The 26,957-nt window shown below is 41.5% G+C and overlaps 1 protein-coding gene across 1 annotated transcript in view; it reads right to left on the bottom strand.

The window, feature by feature from the left end:
• F13a1 (coagulation factor XIII A chain) overlaps positions 1-26,957 on the bottom strand; it is a 166,245-nt gene that overhangs the window by 61,958 nt on the left and 77,330 nt on the right. Inside the window, exons 7-8 of the mRNA XM_051194436.1 lie at positions 6,624-6,798; positions 4,068-4,206 (exon numbers count right to left, since the gene is read on the bottom strand). Coding sequence (XP_051050393.1) covers positions 4,068-4,206; positions 6,624-6,798 — 314 coding nt within the window. The remainder of the gene's footprint in view (positions 1-4,067; positions 4,207-6,623; positions 6,799-26,957) is intronic.

Here is a 26,957-nt window from a genome sequence, read left to right as displayed (position 1 = left end):
GACTCCATGGCCACTTCCCATGAGAGGAGCCTTGCTTCCCCGGACATAGAATGAAATCCCCACTCTGCTTCCAAGTGCATATTATGAACCTCCTTGAATTTTATGGAGGGTGTTCTAGATGTGTTGCCTCCCAAGGAAGGAATACTGGGTAGCTTCTCAAGGGCAACAAGCCTGATTACTTTGTCTTGGAACCTCAGCACCTGAGGTTTAAAGATAGTTATGTGCAGTAAGGGGTTGTAGGATAAGAAAATGACATTTAATCAGTTTGCTTAGCATTTTACTGTTTCCTCAAATGAAGCCATTTACTCCATGTTTGCCCCATGCAGCCTTTGTGCTGCTGGATGAAGGCAAAACAAAACAAAACCAGAACCAACCAACCAACCAACCAACCAACCAACCAAAATAGAGAGCAGAGACTATTCCCCTGATAGGAGCTGCAGTGTGATGGGGAAAGCCAAGAAGGGTAGTTTACTACCCAGAGCCATCACACCAGACTCCACTCATTCCAGCTGAGGGACACAGGGCAGAAGCAGGAGGAGAGCCCTGCTGTGAAGTACTTTTCATGACCCGGTAAGTGCTATGAACTCTCTCTTTTAAGATTGTTTCCAACTCCACTGTGACCTGCAAATAATGAGGTGGCCAAACAGCTCTTGTAAAGTACAGTGAAACTGTCCTGTTCACCGAGCATGAACTGACTCTCCAGCATAGAGAGGCCCTCCTATTCCCATAATCCATCAGTAAAGTGTTGAGTCAGCCATTTTAGCAAACTGCCTACGGTGACTCAGACGTCTCCCCTATATGCCACACGCCCTCAGGCACTCTCAAGAAAGAATATCTTCCACAGGGGACCCAAGACAGCAAACAGAAAGTTAAACTACCCGTCCTTGGTGCTCCATACCTACGTTCTTTGCACATTCCTGAGCTAACTTTCTGAAAGTTTCTGCTGGTCTGGCTTCTGATTTTGGTATTCATAAACCTGGCTGAATTCTGAAAGGGAGATGCCCTGGGTCACAGAGACCTAAACTGAACAAATCAGCTTAGCACAGTCCTTGAACAATAGGACTGAGTACAGGAGTGAGAAGTCAGGCTGGGGTGGGACCCTTTGATAGGGACATTGGAGCCTACTGAGGGAGGTATGTCCATGGGATTGGGTGAGGCTCTTCAGAACTGTGTTAGAAAACTTCACAGGCTGAGCATGGCCTCTGAGTAGGCAACCACCACCCAACAGTCATTCCTACCCACACTTTAGCCTCTGCTTAGCATCAGTCTCTTCCTCTAGTCCCCAGATCAACCCTCCTTCCTGTTGCTGCAAACATTGCTTTAACGCCCCTCAGACCTGCCACTAGATTGAGAACACTATACCAGCACCAGAATGCCCTGGAAATTTTCAGGTTTCAGAACATTTGCATATACATAATAAAATATCTTGGAGGTAGAACCCAAATCTAGACTTGACATTGACCTATGTGTCGTATACACCTTACACACAGTCAGAAGGTGATTCCACGTGACATATTTCAGGGTGTTCTGTTTTGATTGTGACTCTCACATGAGAGCAGGTGTGGAATTATCCACATGTACACACAAAATTCTGGATTTTGTAATATTTCAAATTTGGGGTTTGGGAGTGAATGTGATCAACCTATATTTTGCCTGGATACCTCATTTAATTATTCATCACAGTCACTCCACTAGGAAATGGTAGCTGCTAGGATGATAAGGACCCTGAAGCACAGAGAATTGAAGTCATTTTCTCAAAGACAAAAAATAATAATAGCCTAACCCAAAGCTTGATGTGGCTATGGTGGCTGCACCCTGGGTGATGTGTGGAGGAGAGTCCTCGCCAGCCCCTCAAGCAAAGAGAGTCCTTGACACATTCTGGTTTCCTGGAATACACATAGTTTATAAAGTATACCAGTGTTTGTGCAAACACAAGTGTCTGCCTTTTCTTTTAAAATACCCCCAAATCACAGAGGAATCAGTCATCTCAGGACACTGGGCACCCCTCTCTTGTGAGTTTGTCAAGGTACTCAGGAGGATGGCAACATATTGCCTCCCTGCGACTCCAGCTGTGAGTCTAATAAAGAAGGCAATCCCAGCAGCCAGTGTTCATTAGGCACCTGCTACACTCAGCTCTGCATTGAGTGAAATTGGGAATTTGGTCATTTATGCTTTAGAGGAGGAAAGCGGCACAGAGTCTGCTTTTCGCAAGGTCACACAGCTGGTCTGCTGGGGAACCAAGGCAGTGAGTCTTTTTGTCCCTGTCCTTGGAATCTGGATGTGTCCTAAGTTGGGGTAGCATAGTCCAGTATCAAAGAGATGTTTCGTCACCATACATTGAAAGTTCCGAGCCTCATCAGGGGAAAGGCAGGGAAGCCTATGGCACTGTGTACACTGGGGATGTGGCAGACCAGGCCAGGATTAAGGTCTTATGTGCTGGGGGAAATATTGGAGGCAGGCTTTGAGACAGGGAACAGAACTCAGAACAAGGTGTCAAAGATGTAGGGATAGCAACAGTAAAAGCTGCCCACCTCATGACTTCATACCAGCTGTATTTAGGACCGCATTGCACTATCTAGAAGTTTCCCCATAGGGACCTATCCTGGGGATGTTTGGATTAAGGGGCTGGGAGACTGATGTTGGCTATATAAAGGCATTTTGTGTGTGTGTGTGTGTGTGTGTGTGTGTGTGTGTGTGTGTGTGTGTGTGTGTGTTTTCCAGTGCTGCAGAGAAAACAAAATAATTCTCATTCTGCCATTACCATTGACAGTGGGCTTTAGGGGCTGATGTTTTGGCCATTCCAGACAGGCAGGGCTGTGAGCTGTAATTCCACAGGAGTAAATGGTTCTTTAAATTGCTGTTGGGTTTCCATGAGCCAGGCTTTATCTTGCCCAAGCCCTCTAGCACCCTGTCTCAACTCATTCCTTCAAATTAGAGGCTCTAGTTTCTATCCATAGCAACCTGCTGCTGTGAGTTGGGGGCATTGCAGCCATTTCCCTCTTACAACATTCTCCAGTGACCACTTAAGGTCCTGGTGAGTTAATGCTGCCCCAAAGTCAATCTGGGCCCACGACATAGGTTTCTCAGGCACTTCTAGCTTTTAATTTCTCTTATTTCTCTTAAAAATGAGCTTTTGACTTCCCACCACCTGCTTTGGGTGCTTTTACAACTGACAGTGTTTTAGCTTTATGATTTGTGAATAACAACTACAAAGGACACACTTTTGGCTTGGAAATTTTACCCAGTTCAATGCCTGGTGACAGCTCAAATTACTTTCTAATGTAATGTAGAGTTTCCTAAACATCCTTTCCATTTGGACTCAGACTGATGAGTTCTCCATGGAAAGCATGGTCTCATTGGGCTCTCACACTATAGGACAGGCCAACTTCTGCTATTGCACTCCAGCCCAGTAAAAGATGCTTCAAGCTGGTGTTTGGAGGCAATATCACCTTTCCCCATTTTGATCTCTAAATGAAATCTGGGCACACAGTCAAGGCCAAGTTCAACCCTATACTCAAAGAGGAATTCCGTATTTCAGAAGTGAAAAGAGGTGGGGTTAAGAATTGGAGAAGATGGAGCCTATTGCCAGTTTATGAAAAAAAAAATCTCTTTGGGTCTCAGTTTCCTCATCTGTAAATGAGGGATCCGGTGTCATTCACTTATACAACTGTAAGAACAGGTAAGATTCCACAAACATGTAAACCGGTGAACAGGAAAATGTGGGCAGATGTGAGCATTGGCTACAGTCCCACATCAACTACAATATTCATATGCAATATACTGGTACCAACCAGGATCATGGATCAGCTATGCCTTTGGCCACCCTGTGGTGAGTGTCCTCATGTAGATGGATGCTTGTCTTTTATCACTAGGGCCCAAACTCTCAGCTCAGTAACATTTCCCACTCATTACTTTAAAAACATCTGTGACAATAAGACATTTATGCCCTTGATACTGTAAGGTCCTTAAAATGGAAGAGAGAAAACCTTGTCAGTATCTGTGTCGTAGCACACATGGAATGGCCCTCTTGTTTGACACCAGCCCATGCCATTGGAAGTCAAACTCACCACACTGAATCCTTGGTGAGCTTGGAGCTCACATTTCCATCTTCGTCCAGGAAGACATCCATTTGCAAATTGGCATCATTGTCATGGGCTGAGAAGTAATTGGTAACAACTCGTGCTGGGATTCCAAGGCATCTTAAAACTGTAGGTGAAAACAATCACTGGAGACATCAATCCATCTAACCAAACATAGTGAAAATTTCTGTCATGGTGGGGGCTTTCCTCCTTCCAAACATAGAAAAGTCCTTTCCTTGTATGTTCCACACCCAAGAAGTGCAACTTGAGTTGTTCAGACCCTTGAGAGCTGGAGAGAGACTGTTTTTAGAACCACAGATCAGGTGCCAATGAGATCATTTGTAACAGAAGTTCAATAGCCCCATGTTAGTAGTTTACTTTTAACCACAGTGTCATCAAAGGAGCAGCAATTCAATCCTATTAAAGGGGCTTTCCTGAAAATACAATTTTTAAGTTCCTCAATGGGGCATGCTATTTCCGGATAAAATTTTCTTTCAGAACACTGTGTAGGGTGAACCACACAGTCATTTGACTTGTTAGATAATAAATTACCTGGGTGCATCTCTTGCCATATTCACCTATTGATTAAGCTTAATCCAAATGCCCTCTCTGACTCCCAGGATGCCAGACACCAGGGCTCATTGGAAATAATTTAGCTGACAAATTTAAGATTAATGACTTGGCTTGCCTTTTCTCCCCCTCTCCATCAGAATAATTTAGCATTTTTTTTTTAAACAAAGACTATCTGGCCCTTTCAACAGAGCAACCTTGGAAGACCAAACGTGAGTTTAGTGGAGATCAGTGTCCTGTCCTTTAAATGACTTGGCATCAGTCACCAAATAACAGGATGACAACCACCACTGGCTTTTAATGCCTACATCCCTCTGCAACCTCTCTACTCACCAGCATAATGATTGGCTCTCGTGTTCTATTTCTGGCAGATTCTAATGTGAATGGTTGGATACTAGTTCACATTATTACTGAAGGGAACTTGGGACTTGTTGAAGGGTGTGCCTTACTCTCAGTTCAACACAGGGCAAGACTGACTTTGGGCTACCAGCTCCTCCTCCCACCAACTTCCCTTTCTGATTTGCTTGTATTGTGATCTCTTTATAGTGAAAATCTGCCTTTGCTTACTTTGCCACCAAAGCCTGTTCTCAGGCATAGAGAGCCAACCTCCTTGATGCAAGCAGCATACATGGATGCAAGGTTTCACTATCTTATCCAGTTCTAAATTAAAAGGCATTGAGGTACACCAGTGGAATATTAGGTCTGAGAAGAACTGATATCTTTTACAGTTTCCTGAAATGAGTTTAGGTGACTGGCTTCCTCTCTGTGCCTTGCCTTTAAGTCCCCAGGAACACAGTATCTCCAACCTTCAGCCACTATGGCTCAGGTTTCTGTCTGACATCAGGACCTCCCAGAAGACAGTTGTTTCCAGGAAATGAATGCTCCTTTAATCCTTGCATATAGTCAAGAGACTCAGAAAATATTCTTGTGCAGATCAAGTTATAGGCAATCACAACAAATGAAAGAAAATGTCATTTTTTGTTTGTATGGGACAGGACTAGGTCCTTAGTTGTCACAACTTTGTGCTAAAATAGGTGGGTCTCATCATCATTTTAAACCGTATCCTTTCTCGAGCGTATAGCCTCCACACTCCCAGTTTTAAAATTTTTTTATTTAAAAATGCTAACCAGGCAAAGCACTCTTTATTAATGAGCAGGCTTAAAGTTCACTCTGACTTGAACTGAATGTTTCTCCAAGGTGGTAGGAATGGTGTGCGAATGAAAATCATTACTGATGGTGAAGATATAGTAAAACAAATGGCTTTTTAATATATCCACTGAATTAACTGTATCATTGCCTGAGCCAAGGAAGGCAAGTGCTCTTTGGTAAAATGAAGCATAAGACTGAAGAGAATTGTTCTGTTCTCATTTATTTTGCCCTGCAGATTGAATGTTGGATGGACTACACCCCAGAGGGTAGCTGCGGAGGTGAAGATGCTCAGTGAGAACTGATACTTAACTAGTCAGGGTCCCTAAGACTTACAAGTGAAGAGGAAGATAAAATGACTGGACTTCCTTTTGTTTCTAGGACAAGCTTTTACGTACTTATAAAACATCTCATTAATAAACAAATAAGCATATTTATATAATGTTTCAAGAAAAAAATCAGAATATATCTTAACTTATTATTCATTATTTTAGTTTTCTTTAATCTTTAAAGAAATGCTTGAAATGGCTTATGCTTTCCCTATTTCTGTCCTTAGCCTCTTCAACCCTCTATTGCTCTGGGTGTCAAATGATGGATCATGTAGGAGACAGTCTATCATTCTTCCCATAAAGATTCTGCAGTCAGAGAGACTGTGAGCATATTTGGCCCAGCGCAGTTTAATTATGCATTGACTATATCCCAAAATAGCCACCCATAAATTCTATAGAGCCAATGGGAGCTTTTAAGTCTCCTTGCCAAGGTATAGATAAAATGTCTTGAAGTGAAATTTCTTTTATGTTAAAAATCATTACTCTAGCAGATACTTACATGTGTTAAAGACACCAGCAAAAACCCAGCACTGGCCGTATCGGACTGGTGTTTCAGAGCTCCTATATTCTAGTAGAATGTCAACACTTCCTGTCCAGGCTGACGGAGGGATGCCATAGGCATAGACATTGTCCCATGATCCAACAAGGACACCTTCGTCATCCTTGGCATTCACCTAAAGGAGGCCATGAGAGGTGGAAAAGAAGAAAGGTCGTTGAGAAGATCACCTCACCCAGACTGGCATGGGGCAACCTGAGGCTCCCCCATGACTTCTATGCAACCTGCTTGGGGAAAACATTTCCAATTCCTGTTCAGTTTATCACATTGTCATCAAGGGTAATGATGAAGGACCAATGTGTTCAAAGGGAAGGCCCAGTGACTACCAATACTCCCCTCCTGAGAAGAGTGTTACCAGGTGTTGTTGAATGATGAGTTGGAAGAGTTTTATAGACTTTATTTGAAAAAGATCCATATTGGGTACTTGGTTTGGCCTAGAATAACATTGGAAGGGTGAGTGAAAGACCTGCAAAAGCTAGGAAGTCATCTTGTGTTGGTGAAAAGTGAATTTGACTGACAAATGGGAAATCAGTGATCTAGTGGTCTTTGACTTTCATGTTAAGTGGTGGATGCTAAGAACTGTAAAGGGATAATACACATTGTCAAAGGTACCATTAAAAATCAACAGGAGAAAAGATGCCCATGAGCACTGTACATGATTGTTTTTTAAAAATTTCACTACAGAAATACTTTAGAGATTGGGAAGATGGCTCAGTGGATAAGAGCACTTGCTGTATAGGCAAAAGGACTTGATTTCAAATCCTCAATATCCATGTTAAAAGTTGGGTAATGGCCAGTATTGTGGGAGGCAGTCAGGAGGATTGCATCGTTTTTTCTGGTTGCCAGTTCTTTGAGATCCTATCTCAAAGGTGTAAGGAGGAGAATGATTCAGCAACATACCTGATTTCCTCCTCTGTGCTCTCCATGTACATGTGTGCCCCCAACATGTGTGCATATAGCACATACACATATGCCACATAGCCACACATACCCACACAAAAAATAAAATAAAAATATTCTTTAATGATTGCTCTAATTATATATATATATATATATATATATATATATATATATATATATATTGAGTTGGAGTTCAAACCAGGGCCTTGTGCTTTTTATCAATGAACTACATCTCAGCTCCCAGTTTTATAATTACAATAAAAGGAATTTCTATTTACCTAGAGGGTCTGAGATACTATGATTTTAGTACAGTAGAGACTTGAGTAGATAGTAGAAATCTAGAATATATGGAAAAACCTCAATACATACTTAGAGTAGAAGCCTAATATGTATACCTAATATGCAGGGACAAAGATAGTTGATGTTTAGACAATGAAACAAAGGGCAGAAAGTAGTGATTTTTTTTTCTGGACACTGATGAACCTACTACTTTCCATGGAACTTTCATGAGTTAATTGTAGCTAGAATTCAAGTGAGGAACAGTGGCTTTTCCAAATGGGTGCTGCCTCACAATTGGCATGACAGTGACTGCGAATACTCAAAGTGTGGTTTGAGCATCAGCAATAATAATATCCTCTGGGCTCATCAGAGATGCATACTATCACGCTCCTCCTAGGCCTACAGGAAAGGAATCCACACTCTAAAGCATGATCCATGCACATTAGTTCAGGAAGTGTCAGTCTGCATGATAGTGAAAAGACATTAATTAGCACCAAAGCTGCGCAAAGAGATTATGGAAGCTGTTGATGAAATATGAAAGCAGAATGAGTTTTTATGCATTGGCTGCTTCACTGGCCTGCTGCCCCACAACCTCAGCAACCTGCTGGACTTAGCCTGCTGTACTTGACTGGAAAGGACTCTTATTCTGAAATGTTTCAAGGGTTCTTTAAAAACAGAGAGTAAATCTGTGAAACTATGCCTTTCTTGCAAGTCTGAATAAAGAGCTGATGCTCCAAAACTTTTCAATACTCAGGTCTGTATGTGATAACCATGTAGGTTCTGTCTACTGAATGTGCTTAAGGCTTCTTCCTCAAGAGAAACAGAAGCCAATTGGGTGGAAGTAACTTGGATGTGATGAAGACAGAAACACATACAGGTAGAGCAGCAGATCCAAGGAGAGGAGAATCAACTGGGTTGGAGGGTGGTCCTGTTGTTTGCGGTTTGGCAGATGGGATGCCATACATGTTGGCCAGAAAAGGCATCCAAAGTTGAATAAATGTGTGATGTCATGACTGGCATGATGGCATGATTAGGGACCTTTGTATGGTTATCATGTAAGTAGTCAGTATTGAATGAAATGCAATTTCCCTCCTTTGACTTTTATCTGGGCAGTTTAGAGGGAAGACTCTTAGGTAGTACTTAGTTAATGTGTTTGTTGAATGTAGAAAAAATTAAAAGCTTTCAAGGTTCTTAAAGACCTCTGCCAGCAAGCTCAAGCCTTTGATGTGAACTCCAACTGCAGCCAACCCTTCTGGGCCTATTCTTCAGCAGAACTTGTCCTTGCAGGTGAATTAAGTTTTTAGAAAATCCATGCCTACTATGATGGAACATGGGGAGTGCCTGTGATGTGATCTGGTCTCTGTGGAGGGGTAGTATGTTATCATTGAGAAGGAGAATAGAATTTATGGATCCCAGAGGCAAAAGTCCCTAAACCATGGCTCTGATGTCTGATTTTTCAGACAGATAGCCATTAAATAGAAGGCTACTAATAGCATAAACTGAATCCAATCAGCTAGGGAGAAGAGTAAGAAATAAATAGCCCTCTTCCCTACAGACCGTTTAATTGTTAATGCTGAATGCTGCCCCTGCTGCTAGATAAATCACAATTCTCACATATTAGCATTTGACCAGATTAGCTACTGTGTTCTAATTAGAACATTGATTTCTAAGGAGCTCAGACACTGAACAAGATACGTTTCAGTGGCAGATGAAAAGGGTTAAATGAAAATAGCTCCTTCCAGACCACAAAATATGCTTGAAGGACAATACATGTGCATGCTAGGGTTTTCACTTGCTAGAGTTGGCTGATGTAACAACCCACTGTGAACTCAAGGTTAGATCAGGGGAAGAAACAAATGTCATAGTTTTTGAGTCATTGGTGATCTGGTACACAGTTCAAACCTGGAACTACAAACTAGAAGTGATCTTTAATGTTGATATGGCTGCTTTAAATTTCTATCTTAGGGGCTGTAGAGATGGCTTAGAGATTAAGGATACTGGCTGATCCTCCATAGGACCTGTGTTCAATTTCCAGGACTCACTTGGTAGCTTACAACTATCGGTAATTCCAGTTCCAGGAAATCTAACGCCCTCTTCTGGTTTCTACAGGCATTGTATACATGTGGTATATAGATACACATGCTTGCACAACACTTATACATACAAAATAATTTAAAAATATATCGATAAAAGTCAAATTTCCATCTGATCATGTCTGCAGAATTGGAGAAATGAAAAAGTAGACTCCCTCAAAGTTACTACTAACAACAGCAATGTTATAAGATAATGCAAGAAACTCTAACACACAGTGCCCAGGGCAGATGAGGACCATGAGTGGAAATGGGGAAGCAGCAGGTCTCAGAGTCCAATATGACCATGTTTTACAAAAGCCAGACTGACAAAAGATGAACAGATGTCCTTTTGCTATGAATGTGCATCTTTTGGGTACATGCCTAAAAGTGGAATTGCTGGATCTTGTGGTAGACTGATTCCCACTTTCCTAAGGAATCTCCATACTGATTTCCAAAGTGGCTGTATGAGTTTGCACTCGCTCCTCCCCTCGCCCCCAGAAGTGGAGGAGTGTTTCCCTTTCTCCATATCCTCTCCAGCATAAGCTGCCTTTGGTGTTTTTGATTTTAGCCATTCTGACAGGAGGAAGATGGTATCTCAGAGTTGTTTTGATTTGCATTTCCCTGATGGCTAAGGATGTTGAGCACTTTCTTAAGTGCCTTTCAGCCATTTTAAATTCCTCTATTGGGAATTCTCTATTTGGATCTGTACCCCATTTTCAACTGGATTATTTGGTGTTTTGGTTATTCATAGCAGCACTATTTGCAATAGCCAGAACCTGGAAGCAACCTAGATGCCCCTCAACTGAAGAATGATTAAAGAAAAGTGTGGTACATTTACACAGTGGAGTACTACTCAAAAAAGAAAAGAAGAAGAAGAAGAAGAAGAAGAAGAAGAAGAAGAAGAAGAAGAAGAAGAAGAAGAAGAAATCTTGAAATTTGCAGGCAAATGGACAGAACTAGAAAGAAACCACCTTGAGTGAGGTAACCCAGACACAGAAAGACAAACATGGTATGTACTCATTCATAAGTGGATATTAGACATAGAGCAAAGGACTACCAGTCTGCAATCCACACCACCAGAGAAGCTAGGAAGCAAGGAGGACTCTAAGAGAGACTCATGGTTCCCCAGAGAAGGGGAAAGGGACAAGATCTCCTGAGTAAATTGGGAGCATGGGGGAGGGGGATGGAGCTGGGAGAAAAAGGGGGAGAGAAGGGGAGGGGGGAGGAGAACATGAGGGATCAGGAAGGTGGAGTTGGGTGACGAACAGAAAAGAACAGATCAAGAAAAGAGATACCTTAATAGAGGGATCCTGTATAAGTTTAACAAGAAATCTGGCACTAGGGAAATCTCCAGGGATCCACAAGGATGGTCCCAACTAAGAATCTAAGCAATAGTGGAGAGGTTACCTTAAATTCCCTTCCCCTATAATGAGATTGGTGAATACCTTAAATGCCAACATAGAACCTTCATCCAGTAGCTGATGGAAGCAGAAGCAGAGATTCACAGCTAAACACTAAGCAGAACTCCTGGAATCCAGTTGTAGAGAGGAGGAGTGATGAGCAAAGGGGTCAAGACCATGCTGGGGAAACCCATGGAAACAGCTGACCGGAGCAAGTGGGAGCTCATGGACTCCAGACTCACAGCTGGGGAACCAGCATAAGACTGAACAAAACCCCCTGAACTTGGGTGTCAGTTGGGGTCAGGGGGTGGCTTGGGCAGTCTATGGGGACTCTGGCAGTGGAACCAGTATTTATCTCTAGTGCACGAATGGGTTGGGAGCCCATTCCCTTTGGAGGGATACTCTTTCATCATAGATATACTGGGAAGGGCCTAGGCCCTGCCCCAAAATGATGTGACAGACTTTGATGATCTCGCGTGGGGGTGGGATGGGGGTTGGTGGGAGGAATGAGAGAATGAGAGGGGGAGGGAACTGGGATTGGTATTAAAATAATATTGTTTTTAATTTAAAATAAAAATTATTTTGTATTTATTTATTTATTTTTGAGACAGAGTGTCTCTGTATTGCTTTGGAGGTTGTCCTAGAACTTGCTCTGTAGACCAGGCTGGCCTCGAAATCACAGAGATCCACCTGTCTCTGTCTTCAATTGCTGGGATTAAAGTTGTTCACCACCAAAGCCCAGGCTTAATTTTTTTTTTAAGCCAGACTCCTGACACAACATAACTCTACAATTTTTCAACTATCTTTTAAAATCTGGAACTATCTTGTTCTGACCAAAGAAATGAAAACAATTTCTGTGGGGAAAAAAATGTTTGGAAGGGGTCATATATCACAAAAGGCAGATATTCTGTAACTATGATATGGAAATGTTAGAAAGCCAAGAGTGTCTCCTTCCAGAAATGAGCCATGCCTGTAGTTTCTGCATGACAAAGCTAATGGAACCCTAAAAGAAGGAGCAGAAGGAACACAGCACACTAAAATATGACCCCTCTCCTCCGTGCATCTCCCTTCCCTGCTCCAGCCTCCCAGTGCATTTCAGAGTAGACCACAAGCTACATTGCCCTCAGAACTGTAGATCTGAGGAGCAACAAAATTCATCTTAGGTTGAGAAGAGTCAGGTTTCATCTATTAGAGAAAATAAAATTCCCAAAGAAGAGCTGTGCATAAATAAAACACAAAACAGAATAACAAGAGACCAAGTAAGTAGGAAGAGGGAAAGGAGAGAGAGGATCATACATAGAGCAAAACTAAGGAGCCGGAAATATTTTCTCACAATCTGTAAGGACATCACCAACGTCAGGGGCAAATGGATGGCCAGACTATACCATTTCTGAAATAATAGTACATCATTAACTTCAAGATACAGAGGAGACAGTGTTAAAAGTAAACAAATGACTTCAAAGAGAAAGGAGATATCAACAAAAATGTTCATGGAAAAATGGAAGTTAAAGTGGAAAAATAGAAGTTGTTACTGGAGAAAAGCTAAGAGCTCTCAGGGGCACAGATGATATAGCTTAAAGGTAATTAGTGTCCCTAAAGTAAAGACCACCTCAAAATCAAAGGTATAACCTTTGATTATAACCATAATCTAGAGAGTCATCCATGATCTGAGGTTTGTAACAGGCCCCAAACCTAGAATTTGAAACCAATTTAAACTTTAAATAAAGAAAAAATTACATGATCATCTAGACAAATAGTGCAGATCAGCAAAAATTGAGGGGATCATGCTGTCTAAAAATACTGTCAGTCAATATCCACATACTCCCAAGAGAAAGGGGTCTTAAAGACACTAGGCCAATCCAAACTTCACAAGGATAAGGGCAGGAAGCATAAAGTCCCAGTCACAAGAGATCTCAGAGAACAAAAGAACATAAACTCTATGAAAAGTACAGGTAAGCATCTTCCAAGCTCCGGTAAAGAATGAGTTCTAAAGCCTGTAAATTTAGGACCAAAAAATCACTGTAAGAAAACTGAGATTTGAGTGTCCAAGGAGAAAAAGAAAGAAATGATAGTGATTTAATATGTTGGTCTCTCATCGTTAATTGACGTCATCTAAATTAAAATACAATTTACAAGCACATCATTACTTTATGTTTAACTGGCTTCATAATTTGAACTAATTTTGGAAGGATCTGTTAGGAAATTATATCTCTTATGAAGAGACATTTGTTTGAAGTTTAACATTTTTTTTTCTGTACAATTCAGTGCTTTTCTTCTACTAAAAGTAGATTTAATACAATTAAGTAGGATTTGAGTATAATTAAACATAATTCTTTAAATAGCATGATGCCACTTGGCATAAACACAAACAAATGGAGGCACAGTAAAGAACACAAAAATAGACCCATACAAACACAGTTAGCTAATGTTTTGTCATAGTTGCAAAGGAAATTTCCTAGGCAAAACATTGATTGAACATAGGCAGATAGAGCAGATAGAGTAGCATACGGGAAAAGGAGCTTAGGGGCTCAGGAAGGCTCATAGAACTTAGAGGATTCACAAGCGTGAAGAGACAGGATTCACACGCGTGAAGAGACAGCTGATGGACTGGGTGAGCGTTTGTTGAAGAAGACTCTTCATTGGAGTAGCTGTGTGCAGGTTGTTAAGGGAACTCCTTCCTATAGTGTTGGTGTGGTTTGTGGGTCAACATGGGCATTTCTGAGGGCAGGATGGGAATGCCTGAAGGAATAACTACATGGTGCATTAATCCACTTCTAAAAGCACTGACATAAGTCAGTATGTTAAAGAGATATCGGTGTAGCTGATAGGGGTCTGGGCATACAGACACAAGAGAGTTGTAATGGAGAAAAAAAATATGGGAATAGTGTTTTAACTTCATTCTTTAAATTTTTACAAGTTACTTGAATTCCTTATTGAGAGAAGTGTAATGTTTTTGCTTTTATTGCTTCCTTTTCTTTTTAACTAAAGAGTTAACTTTTATAATAGCCATTGGAAGTAGGAATGTGTAAAAATCAACTCATTTTTAACTCTGCAATGAAAATTTGGTTGCAAAGTTCTTCTTAATTCTAATAAGTATATTTTCTGAATTTTTTACTGAAAAGGAGAGGATGATTGGAGCTCCTATCATGTGTTACTGGAGGTGCCTAGTGGGGCTATTATCCCAAATTCACGACTTAGGGCCAAGGGGGTAGTTAAACTAGGTTTGTTGCACTGTGGAGGGGGCAGAAGCAGAGCTCTGCAAGGGGGAAGGAAGACTCAGGCACACAGGAAGTAGACCACCTGAGGGCTGTGCCATGCGGGTTTTCTGCAGCTAGTTCCTCTGCATTGAATCTTTCTCCTTAGAGGGAGAGCCTAAGATGCATGAATGTAAGGGAGCTTGCAAGGCTCAGAAGCTCAAAAAGTTACAAGACTCACAAGGCCTCTCCCTCAAAGCTGTCAACTGGGGCTGCCGCGAGTCCTGGGATGCCCTTCTTCCTGTAGCATCCTCTTTTAGTAACACATGCTCCCATAAGGAACCCAACAAACCTCACTGATTTACAAGCCAAACTGGCAGGATGGTTTCTTTGATCCATTTCTCTTCCCGGGAAATTTATGTAATTGTGGGAAATGTACAGGAAACACTGGTCCCCTTGTGTAGGAAGGCTTGTAAAAATAAGTCAGGGGTAGCCCTTGCTCCCACTGTTAGGAGTCCTGCAAAAAGACCAAGCTACACAACTATCACATATCTGAAGGGAGCCTAGGTCAGTCCCACACAGTCTCCTTGGTTGTCAGAACATGAACTCTCTTAAGAGGTACAGAGTTAAATTTGGGAAGGAGAGAACTCATTCCTAGTAAAAATCCTTCTCAGGTTTTGTGAACCACAGGTCCTCAGTTACAGCTTCCTGGTGACCAGTCTTAAACATAGTATAGCTCCTGTGCCCCACACATCTAGGGCTTTGTCAGTAAAACCCATAGCTACTGTGTTGGGAGTGAAGCAGGGTGGCCAAGTGGGGGCCCCCGATACATTCACATTCAATTAATATCCTATGACAGTATGTGAAGAAAAAACTGATTTTGAAAGCCTGTATATTTGGGAATGTAGAGCTCTATTTTTTTTTAATGCGTTCTTTTCTGTTTTTGTCTTATGTTTTGTCTTGGCAAGTTACATGTTGAGGGTGGGAGGGGAGGGGGGCTGAAGGGAAGTTCTTAAGAGGTTATGCCTTGAGCATCAAGCTAGCAAATGTACCTAAGGAGAAAGAAGAAATAGAGTTGCAGGAATCCTGCTCTCCCATGCCTGGCTCCTTAACCTTGGTCTTCTCCAGAGTCACACTTAATCTAAAGGAAAAGAAATCCAAACCTTCTTGGATTTTCACAGGTTGGGATGATGGGGGACTAGTTAGCTGTTTTCTGCCCAGTGTTATTGGGATGGTGGACTGTCTTCCTGCAGTGCCTTCTACACTCACACCCCTTCATCACCAAGTCTGTGCCTATCGATTGTGGCTGCTTTCGGGGGTGGGTGGACACCCTTCCCCTGTCATTATGGTGTTCCTGCTGTGCTCACATGGAGTCCTGTACTTGACACTGCTCTCTTCTTCACCATGTGGTGTTGTGTTATTGGTTTGATCACCTTTGTTCCCATTGCCAGATTTCCTGTGTTGCAAAGAAGGAAGTCACCATGTCAACTTGGGTTTACATTCCCAGGGCTACTGTTAGGTCTCAAACCCAAGAGGAGTGACTAAGTGGGGTACCTGTTTAACATATCAAAGCTGACTTGGCTACTGGGTTCTCCCAGTATCACCCCAGTCCCTGCCTGTTACAGGGTATTAGAGGGTATGGTTGGCATGCCCCATCCTCTACCCTAAACTTCTTCAGCCTAGGGGCTAAACTGCCTAAACTGCCCCTTCCTATATAATCCAGTCATTTTGGTTACCCGGCCCTTTTTAAAAAATCTTCCCTTTACCCTCTTTGCCTCTTGGTCAGTCTTGGTGATTCCTCTCTCCTGCCCACTTTCCTTATGTGACCTGGCTCAGGTGATGCTCACTCTGCATTCTCCCAGATGCACTGCCTCTAACTATGCTCTCCCTCATATTTAAAATAAATCTTTTCCTGCTCCACCATACCTAAGAACAGTCATGTGCTTCCTTTTTGGTTTCTTGTTTTCATTCATCACAGAATGGCACTTGGGGGTTCTCCTGGGTGGATGCACACACACACACACACACACACACACTCACACAGAGAGAGAGAGAGAGAGAGAGAGAGAGAGAGAGAGAGAGAGAGAGCAAAACACAGTCTAGTGGGAAATAACCTCTACATGTAGCTGAGAAAAGGCATGGTTTCAGAATATACAACACACAACTCCTTCTCAGTAATTAAAATACAAGTAGCCCACTAGGAAAACGGCATAGACTTGGGAAGACACTGTGCTGAAAGAAGCATATGAATGGCCAAAAGTATATGAAAAAGTACTCAGTACAGCTATACATCAGAGAAAACACAATTAAAACAGCAATTGGATATAGCTACATGCACATTAGATTGGGTAGATTTAAAAGGCTGGAGTCACCCAAGCACACACAAGTCTGCAGAAAAGCAGACTGTCCTAAGTTTCTGGAGGAATGTAAGACATACAACCACTCTGTACGACCAACAGAGGGGTGCCTCAGAAAATTAAACACATACATATCCTGTAACACAGACATGCCAGCTTTAGATGTTTATTCCACACATATGAGAATAAGCACATAAAAAGATGGAAAGCAACATTGCCATTAACGTCCGACTCAGTTGTAGGCTCTGTGTGTAAGAACATCAACTAGACAGGCAAGATGTGCCCATGGGTGCCATAGACTCAGGCCACTATGGGATAATGGCCCATTTCTGATTGGAGTTGATGTCTGCACCATAGAAGGGGATTCACAATTGGTTACTGTGTAAGCCTGGTCAAGCGCCCATCCCCACCCCAGAATCTATCTCCTATTGATAACTCCTGCCAAAGGAAGTATTAGTTTTCTCCAATGGAGTCTCACTGGATATACATACCACACTTTAAGACAGGTTCCATGCCCAGCGGGAGAAGACCAGAAAAAAATGATGTCAATGATATTTTTGGAATGATTTTGTTTGTTTCATAATGCTTTGTCTGGGCATTTTTCTTTTACCTTGCACATCTTTCACTTAAACATTTTGTTTGTGGCTTCTCTCTCTCTCTCTCTCTCTCTCTCTCTCTCTGTGTGTGTGTGTGTGTGAGTTTCTGTGTGTGTGTATGTGAATGTGTGTGTGTGTGAGAGTGTGTGAGTCTCTGTGTGTGTATGTATGTGTATGTGTGTGTCTATGTATGTGTGTGTGTGAATGTGTGTGTGTGTGTGTGTGTGTGTGTGTGTGTGTGTGCATGCATGCTTGTCTCAGGATCTATGTATGTCATATGCTTTTTCTTTGGCTCTTTCTTTTTTCTCTTTGCTTGTTTGTTTTGTTGTATTCTGGTTTATTTTTTATCTTAGTTTATTCTTGTTGTTTAGATGAATGAGAGAGAAATGGTGTAGATTTGGGTAGGTAGGGAAGTGGGGAAGGATCTGGAAGGAGTGGAGGCAGGGTAAACCAGGATCAGAACTGCATTAAAAAATAAAACAACAACAACAGAACCTATTTCCAGTTAAAAAGAAAACCCATGACTGAGGAGGACTCAGGCTCTAGGGAGGAAACTACTGCTACTGTTTTGCTAAATGAACAAAGTGTGCTTGTCAAATTGCCTTCGAAATAACTTTGTGAAGCTCCACAGAATAGCACCGTCAGCTTCAGCCAGGGAAGCTTCTCTATGCAGTGGTCAGTGATGACTGCAGTGACTCAGAACTGATCAGAGTGCAGGGAAAAAAAAAAAAAAAAGGATCATTGAATGCTCAGCTTCACAGGGAACATTTCTATTGTTTCCAAGGCTATGGGACTTTAGGAAAGAATGCACAAAAAGTGTAAGAGCCAGAAGGCAGGGCGGTGTGGAACTGACTTCCTGGTGTGGTATGGCTATTGTACTCTTGAAATTATAGCAGCTGCAATTACCTGTGCAAGCTCTGCATAAGAGTGGGCCTGTCAACATCTTGTCACAGAATGGGGAGGCCTCATAGGAGCCCACAACTCCTTGAGGATTTATACTTCTTGTTTCCTGTCACATGGCCAAGGATAAGACACATATGACCCGTAAACAAACTTCCAGCTACACTCCTGCAAACAACCTTGATGGTACTCATTGGGTCACACACACAAAGACGTGGAACTAGAAAGGGAACCACTTGGGAATAGTAAAGGAATTAGTGGGAGTTGGGAAGATAAGAGAAGGTAATGGGGTGAATATGATCAAATTATGTTATGTACAAGTATAAAAATGCCTTATCAAACTCATTATTGTATATGTTAACTCATATAATCAATATCTGTTAACAAGAAAAAAATGTAAAGAGATAAGATTTACTCAGAATGCTGATAGTATCTGGGAAAAGGTCCCAAATGGAATCCTCTCAAAGGTCCATCAACAGGCAAAAGGATAGATAAGTTGCAATCCACAACACAATAAAATATTATCATAAAGGTGAACACTTATGGAGCAACGTATAGAGTGAATGAAGCCAGTCTCACTCAGTCTTCATGATCTATTTGTGTGAGATTCCAGAGGAAGTGAGTGTAGCCCAGGGCAAGAAAATATAGCAGCATTCCTCGGGGTGCAGGCTGAACAGCAGAAGCACCAGGCAAGACCTGCAAGCACCTTTACTTTTGTAAGACTGCGAACCATTTCCATCAAAAATCCACTTACATTTATAGCTATGCTTTTTACTGTATATAATTCTTTCTTTAGTCTAAAAATATCTCATAACTAACCATAACTTCTATAACTGAGCTGTGAAAGACATAACTGACATAACTACTATTGGGTGTGTGTGTGCGCGTGTGCGCACGTGTGCGCGCACCTACTCTGACAACAGTAAGTACTTAGATTTAATTTTCATGATAATCATTACATTACCTCAGAAAGTTATTAGCTTGTTTCTTAGTAACTGAGGACTTTCATGTGGCCCTCGTTTCTTACTCTGTGTGAAGTTACTTAATGAGGATCAAGAGACAAACTGAGATCCAGCTCTCCAGTGTCTTCCTTTCTACCACATCCCTACTATGTGCTATAGAGCAAGTTGGTATAGAACCATGGCTCTCAGCCTTCCTAATGTTGTGACATGTTAACACAGTTCCTCATGTTGTGGTGACCGCCCCTCTCCAACTATAAACTTATTTCGTTGTACTTCATAACTGTAATTTTACTGCTGTTATGAATCATAATGTAAATATCTGATATATGACCTCCAAAGAGTCATGACCCACAGGTTGAGACTCACTGGTATAGAACAGGTGGTCAAAAACACTTGAGTGAAAGGGCTAGATGGGGGAAGGGAAAACAGAGGGAGACAGAGGAGACAGAAAGGGAAGGATATAAGAAGGAAACAGAGAGGGCATAGTGTCTGTCCTAAGAGACCCCTAGGCTAAGCTGCATTGTAGCCATCTGTCCTAGAAACATTGGTCCCAGGAGATGAGAACAGCTCAATCTGCACAGCTTGGAGGGAGTGCTGAGAAGCAAGCACCCGTGCTTCAGGAATAGCCTGTGTGATTACAAAATAGATGCTGTGTTGAAACTCATTCCAGGAAGCAATTCGGGGAAAGCAGACATTTAGATTGACTATGATTATCACATTGGAGAAATAGCTTGTAATAAATGTCTCTTTTTCTCCAAATATATGGGACAAACAGGCATAAGAAATGTAACCTTGATAATTGAGAAGCCAAGCTGTTTGCCCACAAATGGAAACTTCATTACATGGCTGGCTTTTACCACAAGAAAAAAAATGATGTCTGAACAGTTCACTGTCCCTCCTTCCCCCCACATGAAGGGGGAGGGTTCAGTCAGATGGAAAGGGTGAGAGGAATTACATCTTTACTTCCAGGACGCTCATGTGCTAAGGACAGAAGACAGGATAAGGATGCATCCAGGGGCAGTATAGCATCCTGTTTGCAACAGTGGGGTCAGGCATCCAGAGATCTACCTCCAGTGCTGTGACCTTGGACAAGGTCAGTTGACTTTCTGATACCTCATCCTGTCCATCTGTACACTGGTTATTTAAGGAATAAAGATGTTTTCTCACAGTGTTTGGGCAGATATTTCTGTTAGATAAATTTCTGCTTTCCCACTGACTTCTGGATTTGTCAGTTGTCAGAAATCTTCAACAACCAAGTAAAAATCTCCAGTGATGAGAGAGACCCATGGTATGTTTTGTTGGCAATGGTCACTCTGGATCCACAAGTGCCTTTCCTTTTAGGAAAACCTTGACCATAGTTTTCTTTCTGTTCTAGAGTTTCATCATGTTGGACTGCCATAGAGTTCTTCATGAGTGTCAATCAGCAGATTCTCACTGGGTTGTGCCCTCCCTGTAAGGTTTCAAAGACTATTGTCAACCTGCAGTTTCCAGCCATTTCCTAATGATGAATGTTTATGTGCAAGCACCATGGAGGTAGATGGTAGCAATGGAAATACATTTGGAGGTATAGAACTCTGATCATTTTGAAGGCATAGAACTCTGGATAAGATCTCAGTTCCTTTCATGAGCCTTTATCTAGCAATGCCAAGAGACTGGGAATTTGAAAATGAGTAATGAGGACATGATTCCTACTACGTATCAACGGAAGCTTCATCTCCCCTTCCTCAGAGGTGGCATGAACTCATATTCCTGTGCATGCACTGATAACATGGTAAGCAATTTCCTCCACAAGAACTGGAAATACTGACCAGCAAGTGGGGCACAAAAATACCAATTTTTACCTAATCATGCTTTTTGGTGAATGAAGTTGTTTAAGAAGTAAGGCCTGTATTAGAAAATGTGAAAGAGCCCTGTGGTGGTGGAAGGTGGACAGTGGCCAGAGTTTCTCTATTGCAGTCCCTCTCCTGACAAAGGGGCCTTTGCCTGCTTTATAGACCAAGGGCCAAGTTGAGTATTTCCTTGTGAGAATCTAAGATTTCAAACCCAAAATTTCAAATTTCAAATCTAAAAAATGTTAGGGACTATACTGTGACAGATTGTATGACTGAAGAATAGATTTTGTGCATTTAGTTCTCACTATAGGGCTCATTTGGAATGACTCGGTTGTGAAATCCTTAGTTTGAGCAAATCTTAAAATGTCACCTGGATATATGTGATTGATGTTTATTGCATGCAAGTGTTTGTTCAAACATGAGGCTATCACTCAAGATGGGGAAGGAAACAACTGAGATAAAGGAAGAAAGAAAACAGGCAACAAAACATCATCCCCTGTAGAGTTGCTTGGCAACATAGAGAAGTAGTGATGGTGAAACTATGGTTTCCGTCCACAGATGGGAAAATTGCCTAAAAACTGGAGAGGAAAGCAGGGAGAAAGATGGACCAAGTGAGAAGAGCATTATTTTCAGTTGCTCTCTGGCTGTAGTCAGGGGACTTGGGGATCAGAAACAGCAATGCAGTTGTCTCAATGGTCCGAGGAACCTGAGACCTGCCTGAAGCATGGTCAATTTGATTTACTAGCTGTAGTTCAGATTTTTTTTTTAAATAGCACTAAAGACTACATAGAACATCGATTGGTGGAAAAAGTTCAATCTTGTGTTAATTCCCTAAAGGCATAGTCAGAGCAAGGCATTAATGGGGATTAATGATGGCACCATGGCTCGATATCAGCAAAAGACCAGGGTTAAAAATAAATGTGCACACTCCAGGGAAGCTAGGAAGTCCAGGCTGACAAAGGTGTGAAGCACTGGAATTCAAAATATATAACTTGATTGATGCTTTCTTTTTCTTCATCTTCACAAATTTCCCATTAATGTTGGCTTTTTTGTTATTGTAATCAAATCAAAATACAGCATCCTAGGATCAAGGGGCTATAAACGTTGAGATCTCATGGAACAATTGTTAGTTGGGTGACCTTATGTTTTCTGCCCTGCAAAGTAAGCAGGCCCCAGAGGAGCATATTTCAGAGCCCATTTCCCATTATGTTTTCCTCCACTGCACTTGGTAAAAAGGCATTTGCATATAATATCCAACATGAACAAAGACTTTCTGTGCATAAAGACATGGCTATTTATTATTATATGGTACTTATCATCCACTCTCAATACCATTTGATCCAATAGCTGGAAACTTACTTGTTCTATATAGGCCCAAAGAAATGTGTAGTTAAATTCAAGAGGTTTTGTTGTAACAATAACATTCAATCTTGACAGAAACAAGCATACAATCCCATGCTTATTCCATCAGAAATTTTTTTGCATTACATTGGATTTTTCTATTTGTTTGTCTTTTCTATGATATTATAAGCTCTGTGATGGTAGAAACTGTGTTTGGTTCACATTAAACCCTAATGCCCAGATATTTGTCAAATGAATGAGTTATCATCACCACATTGCCACCATCACTACCACCACCATTCCCATACTCATCATAATAACCTTCATCACCACAATCACTATTGTCACAGACACTACTATCAGTGTATCATTACCACTACAACTCTCATCCTCACCATAATTGTCATTACCACCATAACCGTTGCCATAAGCACTACTGCTACCACATCACCATCATCACCACCATTGTATCACTACCATGACTACACCATCATTAGCACCATGACCACCACCGTCACTGCCATTCCCACCCTCTGCACAATCATGCTCATCGTTATTGTTGCCATTACCCTAAGCACTATCACTATGACATCACCATCAAGATGGGCATCACTATTACCACCACCCCATCACCATCATCACTACTACCAAAATCACACAAAGCCTCTGGCTACTCAGATCTTACACCTTTCTTCACTTACTCCCCCTTTTGAAATCCATCTATTCTTTTCTAGGTGACAGCCACACAATTTGATACAGTAATTACGCTATTGGCAACAATGTGCTGGCAGAGATGCTTTGAAGAAATGTTTTGAGAAAAATGACAGTGCCTAGTTCCAACTCAGTCACTTATTTCCCACATGACCTTGAATGAATGACATCACTTTCAAAGACTTCTGCTTTCTCATCTCCAAGGCCCCGGAGAGTCTTCTAGACCCCATGAGTTGATTTTGATGTAGATCTTCTATAGACAAAGCAAATGTGCATGTAGGCAGGGCATTTAAGGCTTGAACAGTGACTAAGCAGACAAGTATCTGCAGTAAGAGAGGCCGCTGCAGCTTCTGCTGCATCCCTTGGGGAAGATGCCAGAGCCCATTAGTCATGGGCTAAAGACAGGCTGGACAGGTAAATCCCTAGCAGTAATGACAGGCTATTGTCACAGTGGTCCCTTTATCCCAGAGCAGCTCTGCTCTTTCTACAAGTTTTTATTATTGGGGTGCTCAGAGGTTATGCCCCCTAAGGTATTTGAACAAATGTCCTTTGGGTACTTAGAGCCATACCCAGATGCTTCACTGCAACATACAGCTGCAAATGAAGATTTTTCTAATGATAGGTGAATGGAATACATTTTCGGATGGCACAGATCATCCTTAGGTTTTCCTGGTACACCTCTCAGTATTCTCTTGGAGAGTACTGTCACATCAGTAATGAGGCAAAAAAAAAAATGCTTTTTAAAGGGAGGAAGTATAACTTGGAGGAAATATCTTTGTCTAGCTTCCTGGTTTTCTTTTTTCCTTTACTCTCTTAAACAAATCTATAATATAGTCTTAATAAAATGTTGCATTCAGCATTTAGGTGATTCTAAATAAAATGTTATCCATGTGAGATCATAACATCTCAGGCAGGATTTAGAGGATTGTAGAAGTTCAGATTTGTTTTTTTCCTTGGGAAAGGCTGACAACTCCAGGATCCCTGATGATCATTCACTCTTCCTTCCCACTTTCTCATCAAAGGGAAACAGTAGCAACCAAACATATCAAGAGGAGATACTGGATACTTAAATGAAAAAAATAAGAAAGTGTTCCTTTGAATAATAAAAACGAGCTTCTTGCTAACTGGGAACTTTTAGGTGTTTGAGTAGACAAGGCTTCATTTGAGAAAGGAAGAATTATGCCATTGAGTTAAGTGCTCTTCCCTGCTTCACACAGTTAACAGCAGAAGCAGATAGAGCCAGGGTCCACCTCTTGACATAACTGCAGCCCCTCTTCTGCAAAGCAACCTGTACTGTCTCTTCAGCAAATGATGGAGAGCAAGCTTGGATGAGCCCTACTGTGCCCCACTCTCCAGGTAGAAAAACAGAGCACAGAGAGGATTAATGATGCAGTCCTTGTTGGGGTGATTTGTACCCACAAGGGACATTTGGTAGTATCTGGAGACATTCATGAATGTTGCAACTGGTGTGTTATGGGAAGGTGCTCCTGAAATACCTGAGCAGAGGGGATGGATGTTGTTGGACAGTCTATTACATACAAGACCAGTACAGCAGATATCCTGTACCACGAAGATTTTTGTCTGGAACTTGTACACTTAAAAGCCAAATTCTTATTATTGCCATTTGAAAGCTTGTCATCATCTGTGTCCTTTTATCCTGACACATAGCCAGTTTCCTGTTCTCTCCTTACCAACCTTACGTGCCATGACTGCAGGAAGCCAGTTTGTCTTTGATACTGAGTCATGTGCTCCTCTGTTATCTCACTGTTCTACTTTCTTCAGGTGCCCATCCAGAACCAGGCTTCTCCTCCCCATGGCTTCCTAGAGCGATTGATTTCAGAAAGGTTCTGCCTGCAGTAATTCTCATTGTGCAAGAACTGATATCCATGCATGGTTTGTGTGGTCCCCTGGAAAGGTTCACAGGTCACATGTATCTCTGTTCTATCACACTTGTCCAATGGCAGGGCTGAAATGCATTTGACAGGGACAAGGAAGATGTCCTGCATCAGGCTCTGTCTATCTGGAGCTTGGGGCCAGCTGGGGAGAACAGCATGGACATCTATCAGTGAAGTCTGATTTTGGCTGGACTCACCCAGCCTCAAGCCTGTTCTTTTCCATATTTTCCAAAGGCATCTTTTCACATTTTAAGGTAAATCTTTAACTGGGAAATTAGAAGGTCTGTTTTGGAGGCTTAGTGTTTTATCTTTAAAAATCACTACAGCTGAACAGATTTTGGAAAGACTCACAAAGCTATCTGAGTATTAAAAGAGATAGCAGAGGTGAAGGTGTTTTCCATCTACTGAGCTTTTGTACTGTGAACAGTGGCATGGGGGGAACCAAGGGGAAGTGTAGAGATTACTACAAATTGCTCAAAGTAGTTCTCTGTTCTTTAACACCCAAGGTCACCCCTTCCAGAAACTAAACCAAATCCTCACCACACTATTCTCTATGCACATTTTATCTCTCTGGTTCCAGGATGTGCAACTATAATGTGCATTTTCCAAATGTGAACTTTAGATGGAGGCTGTTTAGACCTAATGAAATTTTGAGGCAATTTGAATTGGTGTTGTGTTTGATTCAGTACCTAACATCTTCCACCTGATCAGAGACAGCCATAGAGTGTCTGGGTCAGATCGTTTCCTTCTGCATTGTTTTCCCTTGTCCTGTGATTTCCATGTTTTGTGGAAGTACACAAGGTCAGTACACAAGGAAGTACATAAGGTCAGGTTGGAGACCATGCCATTTAAAAAATGCTGAAGGGGGAAATGGCTCATATCCCATCACTTCTACGTATTACTTCTCTCTTCCCTGCAATCTGTCATGATTACTTCTAAGGAGGGAAAAAAGAGAGAGAAGTTTATCTTCCAAGAAGGGAACACAATGAACAGGTGCATGTCCAATATGCCTTGTATAAGGATGGTCTATGGAAATTCCCAGAAAGCTTTAGGATGAATCCTCTTTTCATCATGCAATACAAATAACACTAGAAAACAAATATGACTATTTTTGTTGATTTAAATACATATGTTTGTTATTTGAGGGACAGGGGTTGAACACCCATCCCCCAGCCTTTACATATGTTAAGCAGTAGTTCTTAGCTCTTATCATTCAGCTGTGCTTCTGCTTTCATTTTGTAAGATCTAGTATGTCTCAAATTTCCATGTAACTTAGCTTTTATAAAAATAAAAATCACTTTTCTTAACACCTACACATTACATCTTCCCTAGCCTAGTAATTATGTGTCAACAAAATTGATTTTGTTTGGCCTAAAAGATGCAGAGACCAAAATAAAAAATAAAATTCTTCCAGGGAAAATATTTTCAAAGGTTTAAGAGCATTGGTAATATAACAATGTTCTCCATTTAGTCTTCCTATGTAATAAATGTGGCCTACTGTAACTGAGGAACGTTTATGCACCAAACATTGTCTGTGCTATGGACATGGTATAGTTTAGGACCATGCAGAGTCTTTTAATTAACTTCCCACCCTGTTCATACTCTTCTTATTCATGGGCTTTTAGCTCCTCTCCACTGTTCCCCTGGGGGAATCTCTGCATTCTTGAAGAGGTTTTGGGATCCCCTACAGTGAATATTGAGAAAGGTAGAATGCATTTAGATGTGGAACTGGCAGACTTGGGTTCTCATAGAAGAGTTATCATTGATGAGCTTTCACCACCCTGTTTTCATGCTTGTGAAATGGCACAAGTGATGAATGTCCACTCATTTATCTTAGA

The sequence above is a fragment of the Phodopus roborovskii genome, unplaced genomic scaffold (assembly GCF_943737965.1).
Source record: "Phodopus roborovskii unplaced genomic scaffold, PHOROB, whole genome shotgun sequence".
Classification (NCBI taxonomy): Eukaryota; Metazoa; Chordata; class Mammalia; order Rodentia; family Cricetidae; genus Phodopus; species Phodopus roborovskii.
The sequence above is the reverse complement of the archived record's forward strand: the minus strand, read 5'-3'. Positions and strand labels throughout refer to the sequence as shown.